The sequence below is a fragment of the Tachysurus fulvidraco genome, chromosome 7 (genome assembly GCF_022655615.1).
Source record: "Tachysurus fulvidraco isolate hzauxx_2018 chromosome 7, HZAU_PFXX_2.0, whole genome shotgun sequence".
Taxonomy (NCBI): Eukaryota; Metazoa; Chordata; class Actinopteri; order Siluriformes; family Bagridae; genus Tachysurus; species Tachysurus fulvidraco.
In genome coordinates, this window is record NC_062524.1 from 4,107,410 (window position 1) to 4,123,611 (window position 16,202).

General features: G+C 41.1%; 2 protein-coding genes across 2 annotated transcripts; one reads left to right on the top strand and one right to left on the bottom strand.

Annotated features, from left to right (window-relative positions):
• Window positions 1-1,466: 1,466 nt before the first annotated feature.
• lrp12 (low density lipoprotein receptor-related protein 12) lies at window positions 1,467-8,944 on the top strand. Its single transcript, XM_027177941.2, has 7 exons — window positions 1,467-2,627; window positions 3,435-3,491; window positions 3,585-3,720; window positions 4,771-4,973; window positions 5,676-6,798; window positions 6,930-7,062; window positions 7,275-8,944. The coding sequence occupies exons 1-7, from the start codon at window positions 2,552-2,554 to the stop codon at window positions 7,998-8,000; spliced, it is 2,454 nt and encodes an 817-aa protein (XP_027033742.1). The 5' UTR covers window positions 1,467-2,551; the 3' UTR covers window positions 8,001-8,944.
• Window positions 8,945-9,303: 359 nt separating this feature from the next.
• Window positions 9,304-12,651, bottom strand: gh1 (growth hormone 1). Its single transcript, XM_027177856.2, has 5 exons — window positions 12,548-12,651; window positions 12,108-12,247; window positions 11,906-12,022; window positions 11,165-11,296; window positions 9,304-10,011 (listed from the first exon to the last, which is right to left on the bottom strand). Exons 1-5 carry the CDS (start codon window positions 12,555-12,557, stop codon window positions 9,808-9,810), a joined length of 603 nt encoding a protein of 200 aa, XP_027033657.1. The 5' UTR covers window positions 12,558-12,651; the 3' UTR covers window positions 9,304-9,807.
• Window positions 12,652-16,202: the final 3,551 nt, after the last annotated feature.

The following is a 16,202-nucleotide window of genomic DNA, read 5'->3' on the forward strand; positions in this document are numbered from 1 at the left end:
ACGCCAACACAAACATTTCTGGCATTTAACAGACACCCTCATCCAGAGTGACTCACAATTTATTTCAGTTTATACGATTGAGGGTTAAGGGCCTTGCTCAGAGGCCCAGCAGTGGCAGTTTGGTGAACCTGGGATTCGAATATGTTTATGTTTATATGTATATGTTTATATTATATGTTTACATGCTTACCTTTTACAAACTGTTTACATGCTGTTTTGCACACTTTTTTTTTTTTTTGCTCTTTGCACACACTGTCATAACATTTCAGTCATTTTGCTCATACTGTACAATATTTACGTTGTTGCTGTTTTTTGCACAATCTTATACACTATCTCAGGGACCTGCTGCTAAGAAACTGTTCATTCTAGTATTACTACACGCAATATTGTCTGAACTTACAGTATTTACATACAGTATTGACACTGTTCAGACGGCGCTGTTTTTGTTTACTGTCTTTTGTGTACTGTCTTTTTTGTATTGTCTTGTAACCTTTTGTCTGCGCTGTGTTTTGTCCTGCACTGTCTTGTCTGTCTTGTCCTGCACTGTTTGCACAGTTGCACTTTATGTGGCTAGGACTGCTTACTAAGTCCTTCGCCCTGTCTTTGTTTTATGTATAGCACCATGATCCTGGAGTCCCGTTGTCTCATTTCACTATGTACTGTAACAGCTATATATGGATGAAATGACAATAAAAGCTTCTTGACTTGACTTGAACTCATAACCTTCCAGTCAGTAGTCCAACACCTTAACCAGTAAGCTACCACATCCCTAAAATACATAACAAACATAGCAAACTTACATCTGAACACTTATAAGGGAAAGTCTTTAAGACGATCTCTGGTACTCTCCATGTTATAAATATTAAGGTTCACCTTCTTCCGTCTCAGACATACTTGTTCTGAAGGTTCAAACTACACGTTATAGCAGTCGAATAACCATATAGACTTAGAGAGTTGCTGCCCTCTAGTGGTAATTATTGAGAACTACAAAGACAGATTTCTAGTATTTTTTTTTTCACATTGTGGTTGAAAAGCAAATACACATAATTAATACGCAATTTAAATGCTAATGCAAATTTATACTATTGCAAAAAATAAAATATCTTCTACTGTTTCATTTTTTTTTTACAAATGTTTAAAATCTGCTGTCATTATATTTTAAATACATTTTAATTTTTTTAATTCATTGTATTTAACAAAATATTTTATATTTTTATATTTTAGCGCCATAGAGTAGGAGTAAACGGATTGGGACGCATCCCGGCTGAAGTACCCGCCCGGATGTGAAGCGCTTTAGATGTGACAAGAACGCAAAAAAAAAAAAGGTAGGAATGAGCGGATTGGGACGCGATCAGGTTGAAGTACCCGGATGTAAGGAACTTTAATTGCAACAAGAACACGAAAGAGTAGAAGTGAGCGGATTGGGATGCGTCCAGAGTGAAGTACACGGATGTAAAGAGCCTTAGTTGCGACAAGATCACGAAAGAGTAAGAGAGTATGGATTGGGACGCGTCCAGGCTGAAGTACCCGGGTGTAAGGAGCCGTAGCTGTGACAAGAATAGGAAAGAGTAGGAGAGAACGGATTGGGACGCGTTCAGGCTGAAGTACCCGGATGTAAGAAGCCGTAGCTGCGACAAGAACAGGAGAGTAGGAGAGAACGGATTGGGACGCGTCAGGGTGAAGTACCCGGATGTAAGGAGGCGTAGTTGCGACAAGAACAAGAAAGAGTAGGGGTGAGCGAATGGGGACGCGTTTAGGGTGAAGGTCCCGTATGTAACAACACGCAGTTGTGTGGGCCGCGTAGCCGACAATGTCACCGGCTCTTTGTTTGGATCAGAAACGCAAATGACGGACCGTTTTTTTTTTGTAAAAACAGCGCTTACACTCCTTCTGATTTAAAACCCAAGCATATTGTTTTCTCCCCTTTTTCCCGGCTTCTTTCTCCTCGCAGGCGAATCGTACAGAGAGAAGAAAAGGAACAGCAGGCTAGTCTAACTAGTTAGCTAAACACGGCTAAATATACAACTTAACATCTAAAGACAGCTTAGTGTTATATTTTTAATTCATTGTGTGGATGTTACACGGCTGTCTGCTCATTTCTTTTGTTTGTTCTGTTTGTAGCTCTGCGGCTAACGCGGTTGTAGCCTAGCATCGTTAGCTAATTAACCAGGATTCTCTTTAATACGGATTTTTTTGGTTTATTTATTTATTTGTTTATTAACATAACTAACGTTTTTTTCCGTCTGAAATGTCCTGTTAGCTATTTTATCGTTGCACCCGTTGTCTGTTTGGTAAAGTAGCCTAGCATGTGTTAGCTTTAGGTTACATTGTTTATAAATATTGATGTATGTATGTATTTATTATGATTAGCATTAATGCTAATGTTAGTGTTTAGTTACTCAGGTGTAATGTTACACGAGTGTAAAGTGGGAGCTTAGCGTCATGTTTAGTGTAATTTAACGTTTCTGATCAGTTCAAACCCGAGAGTCAGATTTCATTTGAAATAAATACAAATTAATGTAAAAAGTGTTAGAGGCACAAGAGCGTTATTATGGCCAGGGTTTGGGGCATGGAGAAGATTTCATCATGGACTAATTCACTCTTCATCCTCAGCGTGGTCTTCCTCAGTGAGTACCGAAGCATCCAGTGTTAAAGAAGGGTTCAAGTGTGTGTGTGTGTGTGTGAGCGAGAGACAGACAGACAGACAGACAGACAGACAGACAGACAGACACGGAGGAGAAACACAGCTAGCTTGAAGATGAAGTAACAGGAACAAAGAACCTCCATTGTACTTTATCTCTCTGTCTTTCTTCCTCTCTTTTTCTCTTGATCTCTCTTGCTCTTTTTCTCTTGCGCACTCTTTCTTTCTTTCTTGCTCTCTCTGTCTCTTACTCTCTCTCTCTCTCTTGCTCTCTATTTTTCTTTTTCTTTCTCTCTCGCTCTTTCTCTCTCTCGCTCTCTGTTGCGCTCTCACACAAATTCTTGCCCTCTCTATCTCTATTAGATCTCTAAAGATCAACTAGATCCTCATCTGTAACCTTGTCATTTGCACAAAGTATTTAAAAAAAAATCTGTACTAAGCGAATATTTTTCTTATTAATATTTGTATTAAAAACTTATTACCAGGTGTAAAAAAATGACATTATACAAACACTTTTTTAACAAAATAAATAAAATTATTGGAATGTCAATTAAAAAAATTAAATATATCAACATTTATTCTCGTTAAATATCAGGATAATTATTTTTTTTTATTGTTAAATCTATGTAATGACATTACATTTGTTACATTACTAAAGTACAAACGTCTGCGTCAGAAATGTTCTGATCCCCAATAGTCCTGAGTGCAGCATAACCCCTGATATAGATATCAGAGCTCCATGAGAGACTCTCCTCATGATGATGATGATTTTTGTTCTAACTCTTTTTGCCAGCTAAAGCAGTCTGCTCCCAGCACGGTGAGAATGTGTACGTGTCCGGTATCTCCAATGGTGAGTTCTGTCTGTCTTTCTGTCTACAAATTAGAGTCGTTATTTTTGGTGAATAGGGAAGTTACGATCTATATGGTGTGTGTGTGTGTGTAGCCTGTGGAGACGTTGTAGAGCAGATCAGGGCCTCCAGCGGTGTGATCACCAGTCCTGGGTGGCCTTTTGAGTATCCGTCACGTATCAACTGCAGCTGGAACATCCGAGCAAATCCTGGAGAAATCATCACCATCAGGTACACACACACACACACACACACACACACACTGCGTAACAGAATTGTTATCAGAAATATCAGTGTTTCAAACATACTCACTACCTAAAACTCTATCTGTCTTATCTATCTGTCTGTCCACCCCCTCTATATCTGTCTGACTTTTTATTTGTACATCCTCTCTCTCTCTCACACACACACACACACACACACACACACACACACACACACACACACACACACACACACACACAGAGTACAGTACACACACTACATCTTATCAGAAACGGAATGTATAGTGATAGGGGTGTGTCTGTACATTAGGGGGCCTATTTCTGATAAAACACTATCTCACACACACACAGACAGTAACAGTATAACAGCACCAACACATCTTCCACCTGCACCATGACTCAATGCTCTTTAATGTGTATATCAGTAGCAGTTCCTGTAATATCACGTTCATGTAAACCCACTCAGTCATAAAGAGCTTCATCTGAACACACCTATAATCACCAGAACAACAGCAACGCCGGGTTTTACCTTTCATATAACACTTAAATTATTGCTTAATCAATAATAGTCAGACTTTATAGTGTGTGTGTGTGTTTGTGTGTGTGTGTGTGTGTGTGTGTGTGTGTGTGTGTGTAAAGAAGCAGCACAGTGGTTCCAACATAAGGATACAGATCATGTTACACAACTCTGTTTTTGTGATTGGTCACTTTAAGGGCATCAGCTTCAGTGATGGTGAGGTTCTTTTGGTATCCATGGTAACCAGACCGGACAGAAATGCACACACTTTTCTTTCCACACGGGCTGCTGTGGCTATGCGACTGTGAACAACTATAAGAGCCCAGGAGCAGCACTTCACTGAACCGGTTGATTCACTTTTCTCTAGCAACAGGACTGATATTAGTGTCTGATCGTTTCTATAGTAACATGTCACACGTTATCGTGATGAATTTCCTCTAAATTAACTCCGTCACTCGCAAGCCCCCCGGTCAGTGAGCCACTGCACAGAATTGTCGGCTCATCCGATTTCTTTTTTTTTTTTTTCTTTTCTTTCTTCAGTTTTCAGGACTTTGAGATCCAGAGCTCACACCGCTGCGGTTTGGACTGGATCTCCATCGGCACCTACAAGAACCTGGACGGTTACAGAGCATGCGGTTCGTCCATCCCGGCTCCGTACATCTCCTCTCAGGACCACGTGTGGATTAAATTCCACTCTGACGACACGCTCACTGGCAAAGGCTTCAGGCTGTCTTACATCACAGGTAGCGCAGAAAATAAACACTGCTATTTATAACAGGCGGATGAAAGATGCACGAGGCAGGCTGTGTCGCGTAATCACTTCACAAATCCCTGCTCGAAATACGCCTCTGTTCCGGATTTCCTCTTCATTATTTTTCCTTTTTAACATCCGTGTCTAGGTTTTACACTAAGACGAGTTTGGTAACCGCTCGTTCTGTAAATAGCGACGTTCATGTGGTTCGGTAAAGACTTTAAGTTTATATGTTATCGATCTGTCTGGCTGCTTGCTGGTTTTTAAAGATTTTTCCTTCTCGGTGGATGAGCAGGCACCGATCGCTCTCTGCTCTCCATAAACAACCCCGATGGCCTTGAGGCGTTTAGTCAGATCCGGCTGTCTGCATCTTTTAACCAGGACTCCGCTGATTGTGATTTACTGAAGAGTCCGTTATATCGAGCCTGGCCTTTAAAGCTAAACTCAAAGATAAAGAGTCTTTTGTTGTCACGATGCTGTTTGTTATTCCACATTTTGTTTGTTCTTAAATATAGTATCGATTAATTTTTTTGCCTTATTTTCTCCGTTCTCGTTTAGAGAGTCTGTATCCGATTGTTTCCTTAAACACAGTGCTCATAATACATGGTGTGTCATCTGAAATATGTTCTCATCACCACTAAGAATTCCTCAGTCCTGTTTCCACAGCAGCATTTCTGTATTGTTTCCCCCTCAGGTAAGTCGGAGGAGGAGAGCTGCGAGTCGGAGCAGTTCCACTGCATGAACGGGAAGTGCATCCCCCAGTCATGGAGGTGCAACACGATGGACGAGTGTGGAGACAACTCAGACGAGGATCTGTGCATGCACCCCATCCTTCCTTCCTCTTCTTCGTCCTTCTTCTCCTTCCAGCCGTGCTCTTTTGATCAGTTCCCCTGCGTGTCGCGCTACACCCGAGTCCTCACCTGCCTCCCTTCCTCTCTCCGCTGTGACGGCGCCATCGACTGCCAGGATCTGAGCGACGAAATCGACTGCGTCACCCCTGCGTGTTCTGAACTCCGCCTGCAAAACTTTTATGGGACTTTTAATTCTCCGAACTATCCGGATTTTTATCCTCCAGGAAGCGACTGCACGTGGCTAATCGATACAGGCGACCGCCGCCGAGTCGTCCTGCGCTTCCTGGACTTCAAACTAGACGGAACTGGTTACTATGGAGATTTTGTTAAAGTGTACGACGGCTTGGAGGCAGAGCCTAGACGCCTCCTTAGGGTTCTGACCGCCCTCGATTCACGCACTTCTGTCGTTACTATCATTTCGTCATCAGGGCAGCTCCGCGTGCACTTTTACTCAGATAAGATCAACACAGCGAGAGGATTTAACGCTACGTATCAGGTGGAAGGGTTTTGTTTGCCCTGGGAGATGCCGTGTGGAGGAAACTGGGGGTGTTACACTGAACAGCAGCGCTGCGACGGATACTGGCACTGTGCTAATGGCAGAGACGAGCTGAACTGCAGCGGATGCGGTGAAGACGAGTTCCCGTGCTCGAGAAACGGTGCGTGTTACCCGCGATCTGACCGCTGCAACTATCAGAACCGTTGCCCCAATGGCTCGGACGAGAAGAACTGTGCTTTCTGCCAGCCTGGGAACTTCCACTGCAGGAACGGCCGCTGCGTGTTCGAGAGCTGGGTGTGTGACGCACAGGACGACTGCGGCGACGCCAGCGATGAAGACGCGTGCCCTGTCGCCGTGCCAACACGCGTCATTGCCGCCGCGGTTATCGGAAGCCTGGTGTGTGGCCTGCTGCTCGTCATCGCACTCGGCTGCACCTGCAAACTCTACTCTCTCAGGAGCTTCGAGCGCAGGTCGGTAAAATAAATCGGAAACGACAATCTACATTGTGTATATAAGCACAGCTTTATTAATTTATTTATGGTCATTTAGATTTTTAAAAAGTTTTCCTAACTTATTTATTACTTTCTTTCTTTTGTTTCAGGTCGTTTGAGACTCAGTTGTCCAGAGTTGAGGCAGAGTTACTGCGGAGAGAAGCTCCGCCCTCTTATGGCCAGCTAATTGCTCAGGGTTTAATCCCCCCTGTGGAGGATTTCCCAGTCTGCTCTGGCAACCAGGTGAGACGACTGTGTTTTACTACTTTCTTGTTGCAAAAATAATGTCTTAAAGTCGTTGTTTATTAAAACTTCTCTTTGTTTTAGCCTGGTATTTAAATTTAAAAGGAGTTTTTTTTATATATATATAATTTTTTTTTAGCTTTTGCCTAAAAATGTACTTGAACCCAAAAAGTCTTTTATTAATTCTTTTAAATGTTTCTTGTCTCCCCCAGGCTTCCGTGTTGGAGAATCTCAGGCTGGCCGTTCGCTCTCAGCTCGGCTTCACCTCCATCCGCCTCCCCTCCTCTGGTCGCCACGGTAACGTCTGGCGCCGGCTTTTCAACTTCACGCGCTCTCGCCATTCCGCCTCATTAGCGCTGGTGTCCTCTGGCACAGGGGTGGAGTCAGATACAGGAATCGGGGCTAATGGCGTTGGAAGCTCCGCCCACATTTCTGAGCGCCTGGACTCTGACGATTCGGAGAGTGAGCAGCAGGGTGCAGTGGGCGGAGCATCGGCATCTCTTCTGCCTCACAAGACCCCTCCCGCCGCCACAATTGTTTCTGTTTCCGCGAGCACCGCCCCACAGGCTGTTGCCGAGAGCGATGAAATAGTAGTTCCTCTTCCGAACGAGCGCGGTTCGTTCGTGGCACGTGGTTTGCGCTGGGTCCGTATGTCCCTCGGTTCCCGATTCACGCAGCAGAACCGAAGCCCTCTCAGGCAGATGCAGAACGGAATGGCGGGCGAAGAAGATGAGGACGAAGATGTCGAGCTCCTCGTTCCTCTAACCGACACCTCAGATGCACCCTCCGCCGCTCCCTCTCTTCGAGGCAGGCCAGCGATAAGGGACGGGCCCTGCGAACACTGCGGGATGGTTCACACGGCTCAGATTCCCGACGCCTGCTTAGAGGCCACGGCTAGAACAGAAACCAGCGACGACGATTCTCTTTTGCTTTGTTAATCCTCAGTTCAACCCGCTTTGCCTTCGCTTACTCGCGCTCCCTAGCAAGGGAAGGTCTGAATGTTTTTGGACACCTGCCTTTACCCGTGATCTTTCCACGAACTTCAGATGACGCAGTTCTGGTGCCGCTGTCTCCCCTCCACTGTGCAGTTTCCCGCCTCTGGTTTAGCTTAAGTTGGTTAAAGTGGTCGTTCATTGGTTAAGTGACCGGATGGTTTTGATTTCAAATCTCTAGAGCCACTGTCGGGACCCCGGAGCGAGACCATTAACCCCTTAACTGTTCAGCTGTAAGCTTGGATTGAATTACGCCTCACTCGTATGACTTTGCGTCTGCCAAATAGGTTTGTTATTTGGCCTTTCCCTGGTGAGGGAAAGGGTTTGGGATACACCCCAGGCAGAATGGGAGACAAAACCGTAGGAGATCCCTCCAGTATGCGAGAACTTTTTAAACACACACAGGTACTTGGGAGAAACTAGACCCAGATGCTTCAATAGATCAGTTCTGATGTCATCGAAAAGGTGCATAATTATTCAGATGGTACGCTACACGTGAGATGCCGGGGCTCCTTGTTCAGATTTAAAGGCATTGTGTGATTTTTTGCAGTTAGAGCAGATTATTTATGACGCAGTGTGAATTAAGGAGTGACTATTTTTAAAGATGTTACGTTCTAACAGCCACCAGTGTTGTGTTGTATTTATTGTTTCTTTACGACTTAATGTTTTGGTACTAAAAACTCGCCTGAGCGTCGAGAGTGTGCGTGCGTGCGCGTGTGTGTATTTATTACTGGTTATAATTTCACTAGTGTTTACTTGAGAAGCATGTGACATTGTCTTGTGCTTTTTTTTCTCCTCTTTTTTTTTTAAGTGATTATTGTGTACGAAGGTAAATGTGTAGAAATATGCGTAACTGGTTACAGCATTAAAGAATAAAGTAGTCCATCTTATGTGGGTTTACGTAGCATCATTAAACGCAAATGTGTGTGTGTGTGTGTGTGTGTGTGTGTGTGTGTGTGTTCTGTTTATCTTTGTGTACATGTGAGATTTTCACACAAACACTTGATTAGAAAACATACCTTCTGTATCTCCCTCTAGCATCAGAGGGTTTTATTTATTAAAGTAGATTGTATGTTATCTGAATATTATTTAGATATAGCATGCCACTATTATTATACCCGACCCGTGTCAGAGGTACACGTGAAACTTTTAGACCCGAACCAACTCGGGTCTCGGGTCGGACCTCGGGTTTTCGGATCTAATTGGACCCGTGAAGACCTCTACTTCACAGCAGAGGGACCAGAAATAATCAGATCATAATGCAGGGATTAGGTTTATTGGAAATCCACAAAAAAGCAATGAGAGAGATTTTCACACAGAGACAGTCAAAGCTTCACACAGAAATAGGCCATAATTAAAATTAGAAGAGTATAGACTTTGATAGGAAAATATACCCTCTGAATATTTTACATTCATTAGCCAGGAGCGTCCTCGTCCATTTCTAAATTAATTACGTTTAATCCATTTTCTTATTCGTTATTTGATATAAAGCTGAATTTGCATAGCACCATCGTGAAACTGGTCCCATATGTTACATCCTTAAGGTTGCTGAGATGGAGAAATCTGTTAAACAGGTGAATGGAGGAGAATAAATACATAAAGACAGAAATTAAACCCAAAGAAACAAAAGGAAAGAAAGAAAGAAAGAAAGATGATAGTCATGCCTGGAGAGATCCCAGACTGTGACTAGTCAATCAATCAATCTCTCTCTCTCTCTCTCTCTCTCTCTCTCTCTCTCTCTCTCTCTCTCATTCTACAAAGTGCAGTTGGAATCCAGGGATCTCCTGCACTTGGCCACGCTTAGATAGGTCTCCACCTTGTGCATGTCCTTCTTGAAGCAGGACAGCAGACGGAAGCTCTTCCTCAGGTTTCCCTCGCTCAAGGTCTGGTAGAAATCCTCGAATGGCGGAGCCAGAGCGTCGTTCTCGTCCATGCTGGTCTGTCCGTCCAGACATCCCTATGGAGTGAGCAGAGTGACTTTATAAGCCTTGCTACAATAAAACTAGACAATTTTCACTAAACTTTATCATACTGCATAACTGAAACACTTTATAATAACAATACATGAATTGATCATAAATAACGACCACCTTAAGTACGTCTGTTGGTTATTGTGTTTATTAACATGTAGGAGTTAAATAAATCCAACCTGCGCTATATAAAAACTACAATACTGGAGAAAATGATCTAAATAATACTAATAATTGTTACTGTTTAAATTTCACTCAAGTTTAAAGGAGCAGAGCTCCGGGTCTGAGCCGGGGACGTTAATAGGGCTGGAAGGTATGAGGAGTTTATCCTCCTGAGACTACGACATATGGTGTAAACATTTACATTTTAATGATTAAAATTATTTCAATTGATCAGAACTGCAAACTTACAAAGAGACATTCAAACTTAAATTTGGCAGAACATACATTCATTTATTTTCTACCGCTTAACCGAACTTCTCGGGGCACAGGGAGCATCAGGCATCATGGGGCATCAAGGCAGGATACACCCTGAACGTAGTGCCAACCCATCGCAGGGCACACACACTCTCATTCACTCACACACTATGGACAATTTCCCAGAGATGCCAATCAACCTACCATGCATGTCTTTGGACCAGGGGAGGAAACCGGAGTACCCGGAGGAAACCCCCGAGGCACGGGGAGAACATGCAAACTACACACACACAAGGCGGAGGCGGGAATCGAACCCCCGACCCTGGAAGTGTGAGGCGAACGTGCTAACCACTAAGCCACCGTGCCCCAATTTGGCAGAACAGTTACATTATTATTACCTTACCAACTTTTCCATTGAATGAATGAACGGTCAGATTCTACCAACAGTAAATAAATAGCTACTATTCTGATTAGTTTTAAGTTTTAAAACCGCATATAGCTGAATGAACTGACGGGTTTCTTGTACTGCTAAGTCTTGTACTTAAAAAAAAAAAGTCGCTTAAACCCCTGAAACCCCACCATCGCAAGTTCTGAGCCACCCAGAGCACCAGAGCATGTATTAGTTAAACTCATACATGTTAACTAACACATTCTATTAACTCTTCTGTTCTCCCTGCACACATTGCAGTGACTCGGTGTCTGATCTGTGGCGCTCGTGCTCACCTCGATAAGCACGCCGATGCCCATCTTCAGGTCAGCCAGCTTCTCAGAGATATGGTTAGGGTTGCCGAGGTTCTTGCTGGGGAACTCCCATGACTCGATCAGACGGTAGGAAGTGTGCAGTAGCTTCAGCACCTGGTTAAAAAACAGACTCGTTTAAAGTTCACAGAGATGCAAAGCAGTATTCTTCTCTCCGATGCTCATGTTTGCTTATAAACGATCTTTAGCATGAGACTGTAGCACATAAATCACAATATTCATCATGCTAAGAGAGCAATGAAAACATCAACTACTAGCTAGACACGTTTGACTCTTAAGCTGTCTTTTCTGGGCCAGAAAAATGTTAACTGAAACTTTAAAATAGATACCTTGCATTGCAGGGCTACTCTTATAAAATTCAGAAAAAGTAATGTTTTTTAGTTGTTTCTTTTAAGAAACATTTAAATGTTGGGGGGGGGGGGATATTTTATTGGGTAATTAATTAAGTAGAAGCCTTAATCAAAGAAACTGTAAAAACGGTAAAACAACTATTTTATTACATTTTTTTTACCATTTTAAAGCATCTTTGACATGATTAAATTTTGTGTATTGAAGCACTTTTAAATATTACATATTGCTCCTTTAAATCATTTGTGTCACAGCTAATGATCATTAAATCACCAAATTCGTTATCACAATAACAAATATCTTTAAATATATATATATTAAAATCGCATGAATTCTTGAGGCAGTTTTGTGACTCACAGAGCTTTTCTGGGTCTCGTCTTTGCCTGCCGGAGCTTCGATGGAGTCCGAGTTGCAGAAACTCAGGGGGAAGATCTTGCTGAGCTGTTTGCGTTCATCAGGTAACAGAGCTTCCTCCTTTATATTTGCAACACAGCAACCATGTTAGCTAAAGCATACTTCAGTAAACTAAACATCTGTAAATGATGTAAAGTCAGCTTACAAAGTCATCCATCATCTTGGCAGCCAGCTGATGAAGGTGTTGCACACGGATGACGGCGTTGTTGAAGAGCCTCTGGTTCTCGAATGTCGCGCCTTGGCTAAAGAACAAACTCACCAACACCACAGAGAGCAACACTAACACTGTGGAAGAGGAAGAACAGCAGGAGAGTAGCATACATTATATAATGCATATACAGTATGTGTGTGTGTGTGTGTGTGTGTGTGTGTGTGTGTGTGTGTGTGTGTGTGTGTGTGTGTACTGTGAGGATACATCTACAAGGATAATTCTGAAATTAGGCACAAAATAAAACATGTCTAGTGGTGGATTTTATACAGAAAGTAATTTGAAAATCTAATAGTAATCTTATAAAACAAAAACATCAATAAAAGTTCCTCACTGTAACATCACAGTCGTAATGTAACACCAGGTCAGAGCCTTACCTCGAGCCATTTTAGAATCTCTCTGAAGAAACTTGGTTCGAATTTTCACTGAAAAATCAGACGCCGACTTTCAGACAATGATTTCCCTCCTGCTAGCAGGTCCAATTTTTATACCTGATCTCTACATGCTTAATGCATCGACATGAGACACCTCACATCTTCCACACGAACATCCGGCCCAATAACTTTCTATGATGTTTTTTCTTGTTGTTATGAATAGTTATTTCATTGGTACACGTTAATACGCTTTCAGGTGTTTGTGCATCTGACGTTTTTCCATGACGCTGTGACAACCTTCAGACCATGTAGGAAACCTAATAAACATACATACATTATGTGTAAAATATCATCTCTAATAAACAAGCTAATAATAAAGCTTTAGATGACTTTATAGAGTTACACACTGCTGTTTTAATGATTGGTTTCTAATTAAGTACCTTTCATTAAACATTTAAAAAAAAATTTTATGATTTTATCGTTGCTATTAATCACTATAAATGTAATACAGTAGTTACAAAAAAATGAGTCTAGTTTATTGATATATTCTTTTAAAATGTTAGGTCTTTATAAAGGCAGCTGATTTATTAAGTTTGTTGTTTTCTGTGATATCATGACATGATGTTTATGGAAGGAGTCTCCGGTGTCAGTACGTTGTAGCAAGTGAAGCTGTAACGTTTCCTGACATGTGAGGGACGGGTTATTGTTGCTATAAATATCATTGCTCTAACATTAAAATCACTGTAACAATGTAAAAATCACAGTTATAATGTAAAAGAAATACTGCTCTAACTTGGAAAATCACTACTATAACAAAGAAATCACTGCTCTAATAAAAAAAATCACAGCTGTGTTGTAAAAACAATTACTGCACTAGCATACAAACACTATTATAGCATTAAAATCGTGGTGATAATTTGAAATAATTTATTACTGCTCTAGCATAAAAATAGCATGAAAATTGCTGTTATAATGTAAAAAGCACCGCTTTAGCATGAAAATTATGCTATTAAACAAAGATCACTGCTATAGCATGAAACTTGCTGGTATAATGTTTAAATCACATTTAGAAGGTAAATCACTGCGATTAGGTACATATTGCTGCCATAACATAAAAATCACTGCTGTAACATAAATACTGCTGCTATAACATTGTAATCACTTTTGTGATGTAAAAATCACTGCTGTAATGTAAAAAAAAAGAGCTCCACGTGTCCTGTACAGAGATAAGAGAACCTGCTGGATGTTCAGCGATCTCCTTTGCTAAACTTTGTCCCGGACTTGTTCCGATAGCTTCTAGGTAAATCTCAGGTTTTACAGGAACATCTGTATTATAATAATAATAATAATAATAATAATAATAATAATTATTATTATTATTATTATTATTATTATTATTATTATTATTATTATTATTATTATTATTATTATTATTGAAATCACATGACACTTGCACTGATTTGATTTTTATTTCTTTTTTGCATACTATTGAATTCCTGGACTTCACTATTAAAGGAACATAAATATTTTCTGTAGGTTCATGGTATAAAATCAGACCTACATCCAATTTAGTTCCAATTTGTAACAGTACAAAATGTGGAAAAGTTCAGGGGGGTGAATACATATGCAAGACACGGGATTAGCAAAGAAACGTAGCAACCTGTAACAAATGCATGTATGTAGGGTTTTGGCTTGAACCATCAAAACACTGTCTGTTATACAGCTTGCAATGGGGCCACTGAAAGGTTAGCTGATGAATAGGTAACAGTAATGATGGCACATCAGTATACACACACACAGACACACACACACACACAGACACACACACACACACACACACACACACACACACACAGACACACCATGGTGAATAAGTAGGTTAGCTAATGGAGGTGTGATGGAAGTTTGTGTGTAATATTCAGTGTTGAGAGGCAGTAAAAGTGATAGCATTGGGATTATGGGATTAATCCTTCACAGAGGAAAAACAAAATCCGATCTGTTTGTCTGATCCGATTACTTATATGTATATATAACCGAGTTATACAACACTGATCACTGAGACCAGTTCTGACTTTCTAATGCACTCTATACATGAAGCTGCTGTTTAAGATAAGTTAATAAAGCTTTTAATAAACTGGCTGCATTTATAATACAGAGGTTTATAACACAGAGAAAACATTGGGTTTAAACTAAAAATGTGAACTTCATGGTGCACTTCATGCATGTGTCAATCAAATTAAAGTGTATGGGCAAAAGTTTGTGCACCCCTAACCTTCACAGCCATATATGCTTGTTGAATGTCCCATTACAGATTTGTTACAATAAGCTGATCTCAATTCATCTCATCTCTTCTCATCTCATCTCTTATTTTCTCTTCTCTTCTCTTCTCCTCTTTTCTCATCTCTTCTCTTGTCTTCTCTTCTCTTTTCTTCTCTTCTCCTCTTTTCTTATCACTTCTCTTCTCTTCTCCTCCTCTTCTCATCTCCTCTTTTCTTATCTCATCCCTTCTCTTCTCCTCTCCTCTTTTCTCTTCTCTTCTCTTCTCTTCTCGTGGTGCGTGGCTGTGGGGATTTGTGTTCATTCAGCTGCACTAACGTTTAGTGAGCTCGGACACTAATATTGTTATGTTGCGGAAGTTCCAGTTCGACCTAAAGGTGTTCATTGGGATTGAATCACATTCATTTCTTTCTGAAGCTGTATAGTAAAAAAAAAAAAAAAAATACAGTCACGAGTGAAGTTGATGGAGAAATGATTGTTTTCCAGCAGAGGGCAGGATAGAGCTGCTGTTCAATACTGCATAACAAATCTTACTTCTGAACCATATCTATCTATCTATCTATCTATCTATCTATCTATCTATCTATCTATCTATCTATCTATCTATCTATCTATCTATCTATCTATCTATCTATCTAATTTTAATGGTATGATTTTTATCCCCAGATTAAATTTTGCCTCAGTAATAAGCACCAGTTTGAACAGGTGAATACCAAAAGAATACTAAACCAACTAAATTAAATGTATTTCAAATTATTGTGCTACATTCAATTAAATGTCATGTTCCATAAATCACAGCATCTTTGAAAATGTCCTACATCAGGGGTGTCAAACTCAAATTTGGCCCGCGGTGTAATTATATTTGGCCCGCGAGATCATATCGAATGTGCATTACAGCTGGCTAGCCGCATGCTCCGCTAATAATACAAATCCCAGAATGCCTTGCCACTGTATTGATGCGTAGTCACGAACAGCAAGCGCCCCTCATTCTCTGTTAACAGTCGTTAAAGGCGGGGTCACCGATTTTTGTGAAATGCTTCAGAAAATTGAGTCGGGCTGATAATAAACAAAAATCAAAACAAACGTGTAGCCAATGAGCAGAAAGGGGCGGGGCTTGTCAATATGCGGCGGAGAGAGTGTTCAGTGCGCATGTGTGACATTAGCAGAAAGCGGTTTTAACATTGACATGGAGGATAAAAACAAAGAAAGAAAGAGAAGAAAGACTTACGATAAGGCAAGAAGTAGGACGTGTTAATATAGGATCAGCTTTCCAGCGCTGGAGAGAACTGAAGGAGCAGGAAGTTGGCCACATATTCACAGGTTGGAGTTTCCCGAGTCAATAACTCCTGAGCTAAACGCTATTACTACACAAATAACACCT

Excerpts from the sequence above, each read along its gene's own strand:
- lrp12 (XM_027177941.2), top strand. The coding sequence starts at position 2,552 with ATGGCCAGGGTTTGGGGCATGGAGAAGATTTCATCATGGACTAATTCA. Across the intron at positions 3,492-3,584 it reads CGTGTCCGGTATCTCCAATG|CCTGTGGAGACGTTGTAGAG; the intron begins GTGAGTTCTGTC and ends GTGTGTGTGTAG. Across the intron at positions 3,721-4,770 it reads GGAGAAATCATCACCATCAG|TTTTCAGGACTTTGAGATCC; the intron begins GTACACACACAC and ends TTCTTTCTTCAG.
- gh1 (XM_027177856.2), bottom strand. Across the intron at positions 12,023-12,107 it reads CCAAGATGATGGATGACTTT|GAGGAAGCTCTGTTACCTGA; the intron begins GTAAGCTGACTT and ends GCAAATATAAAG. Across the intron at positions 10,012-11,164 it reads GCATCGGCGTGCTTATCGAG|GGATGTCTGGACGGACAGAC; the intron begins GTGAGCACGAGC and ends CTCACTCCATAG.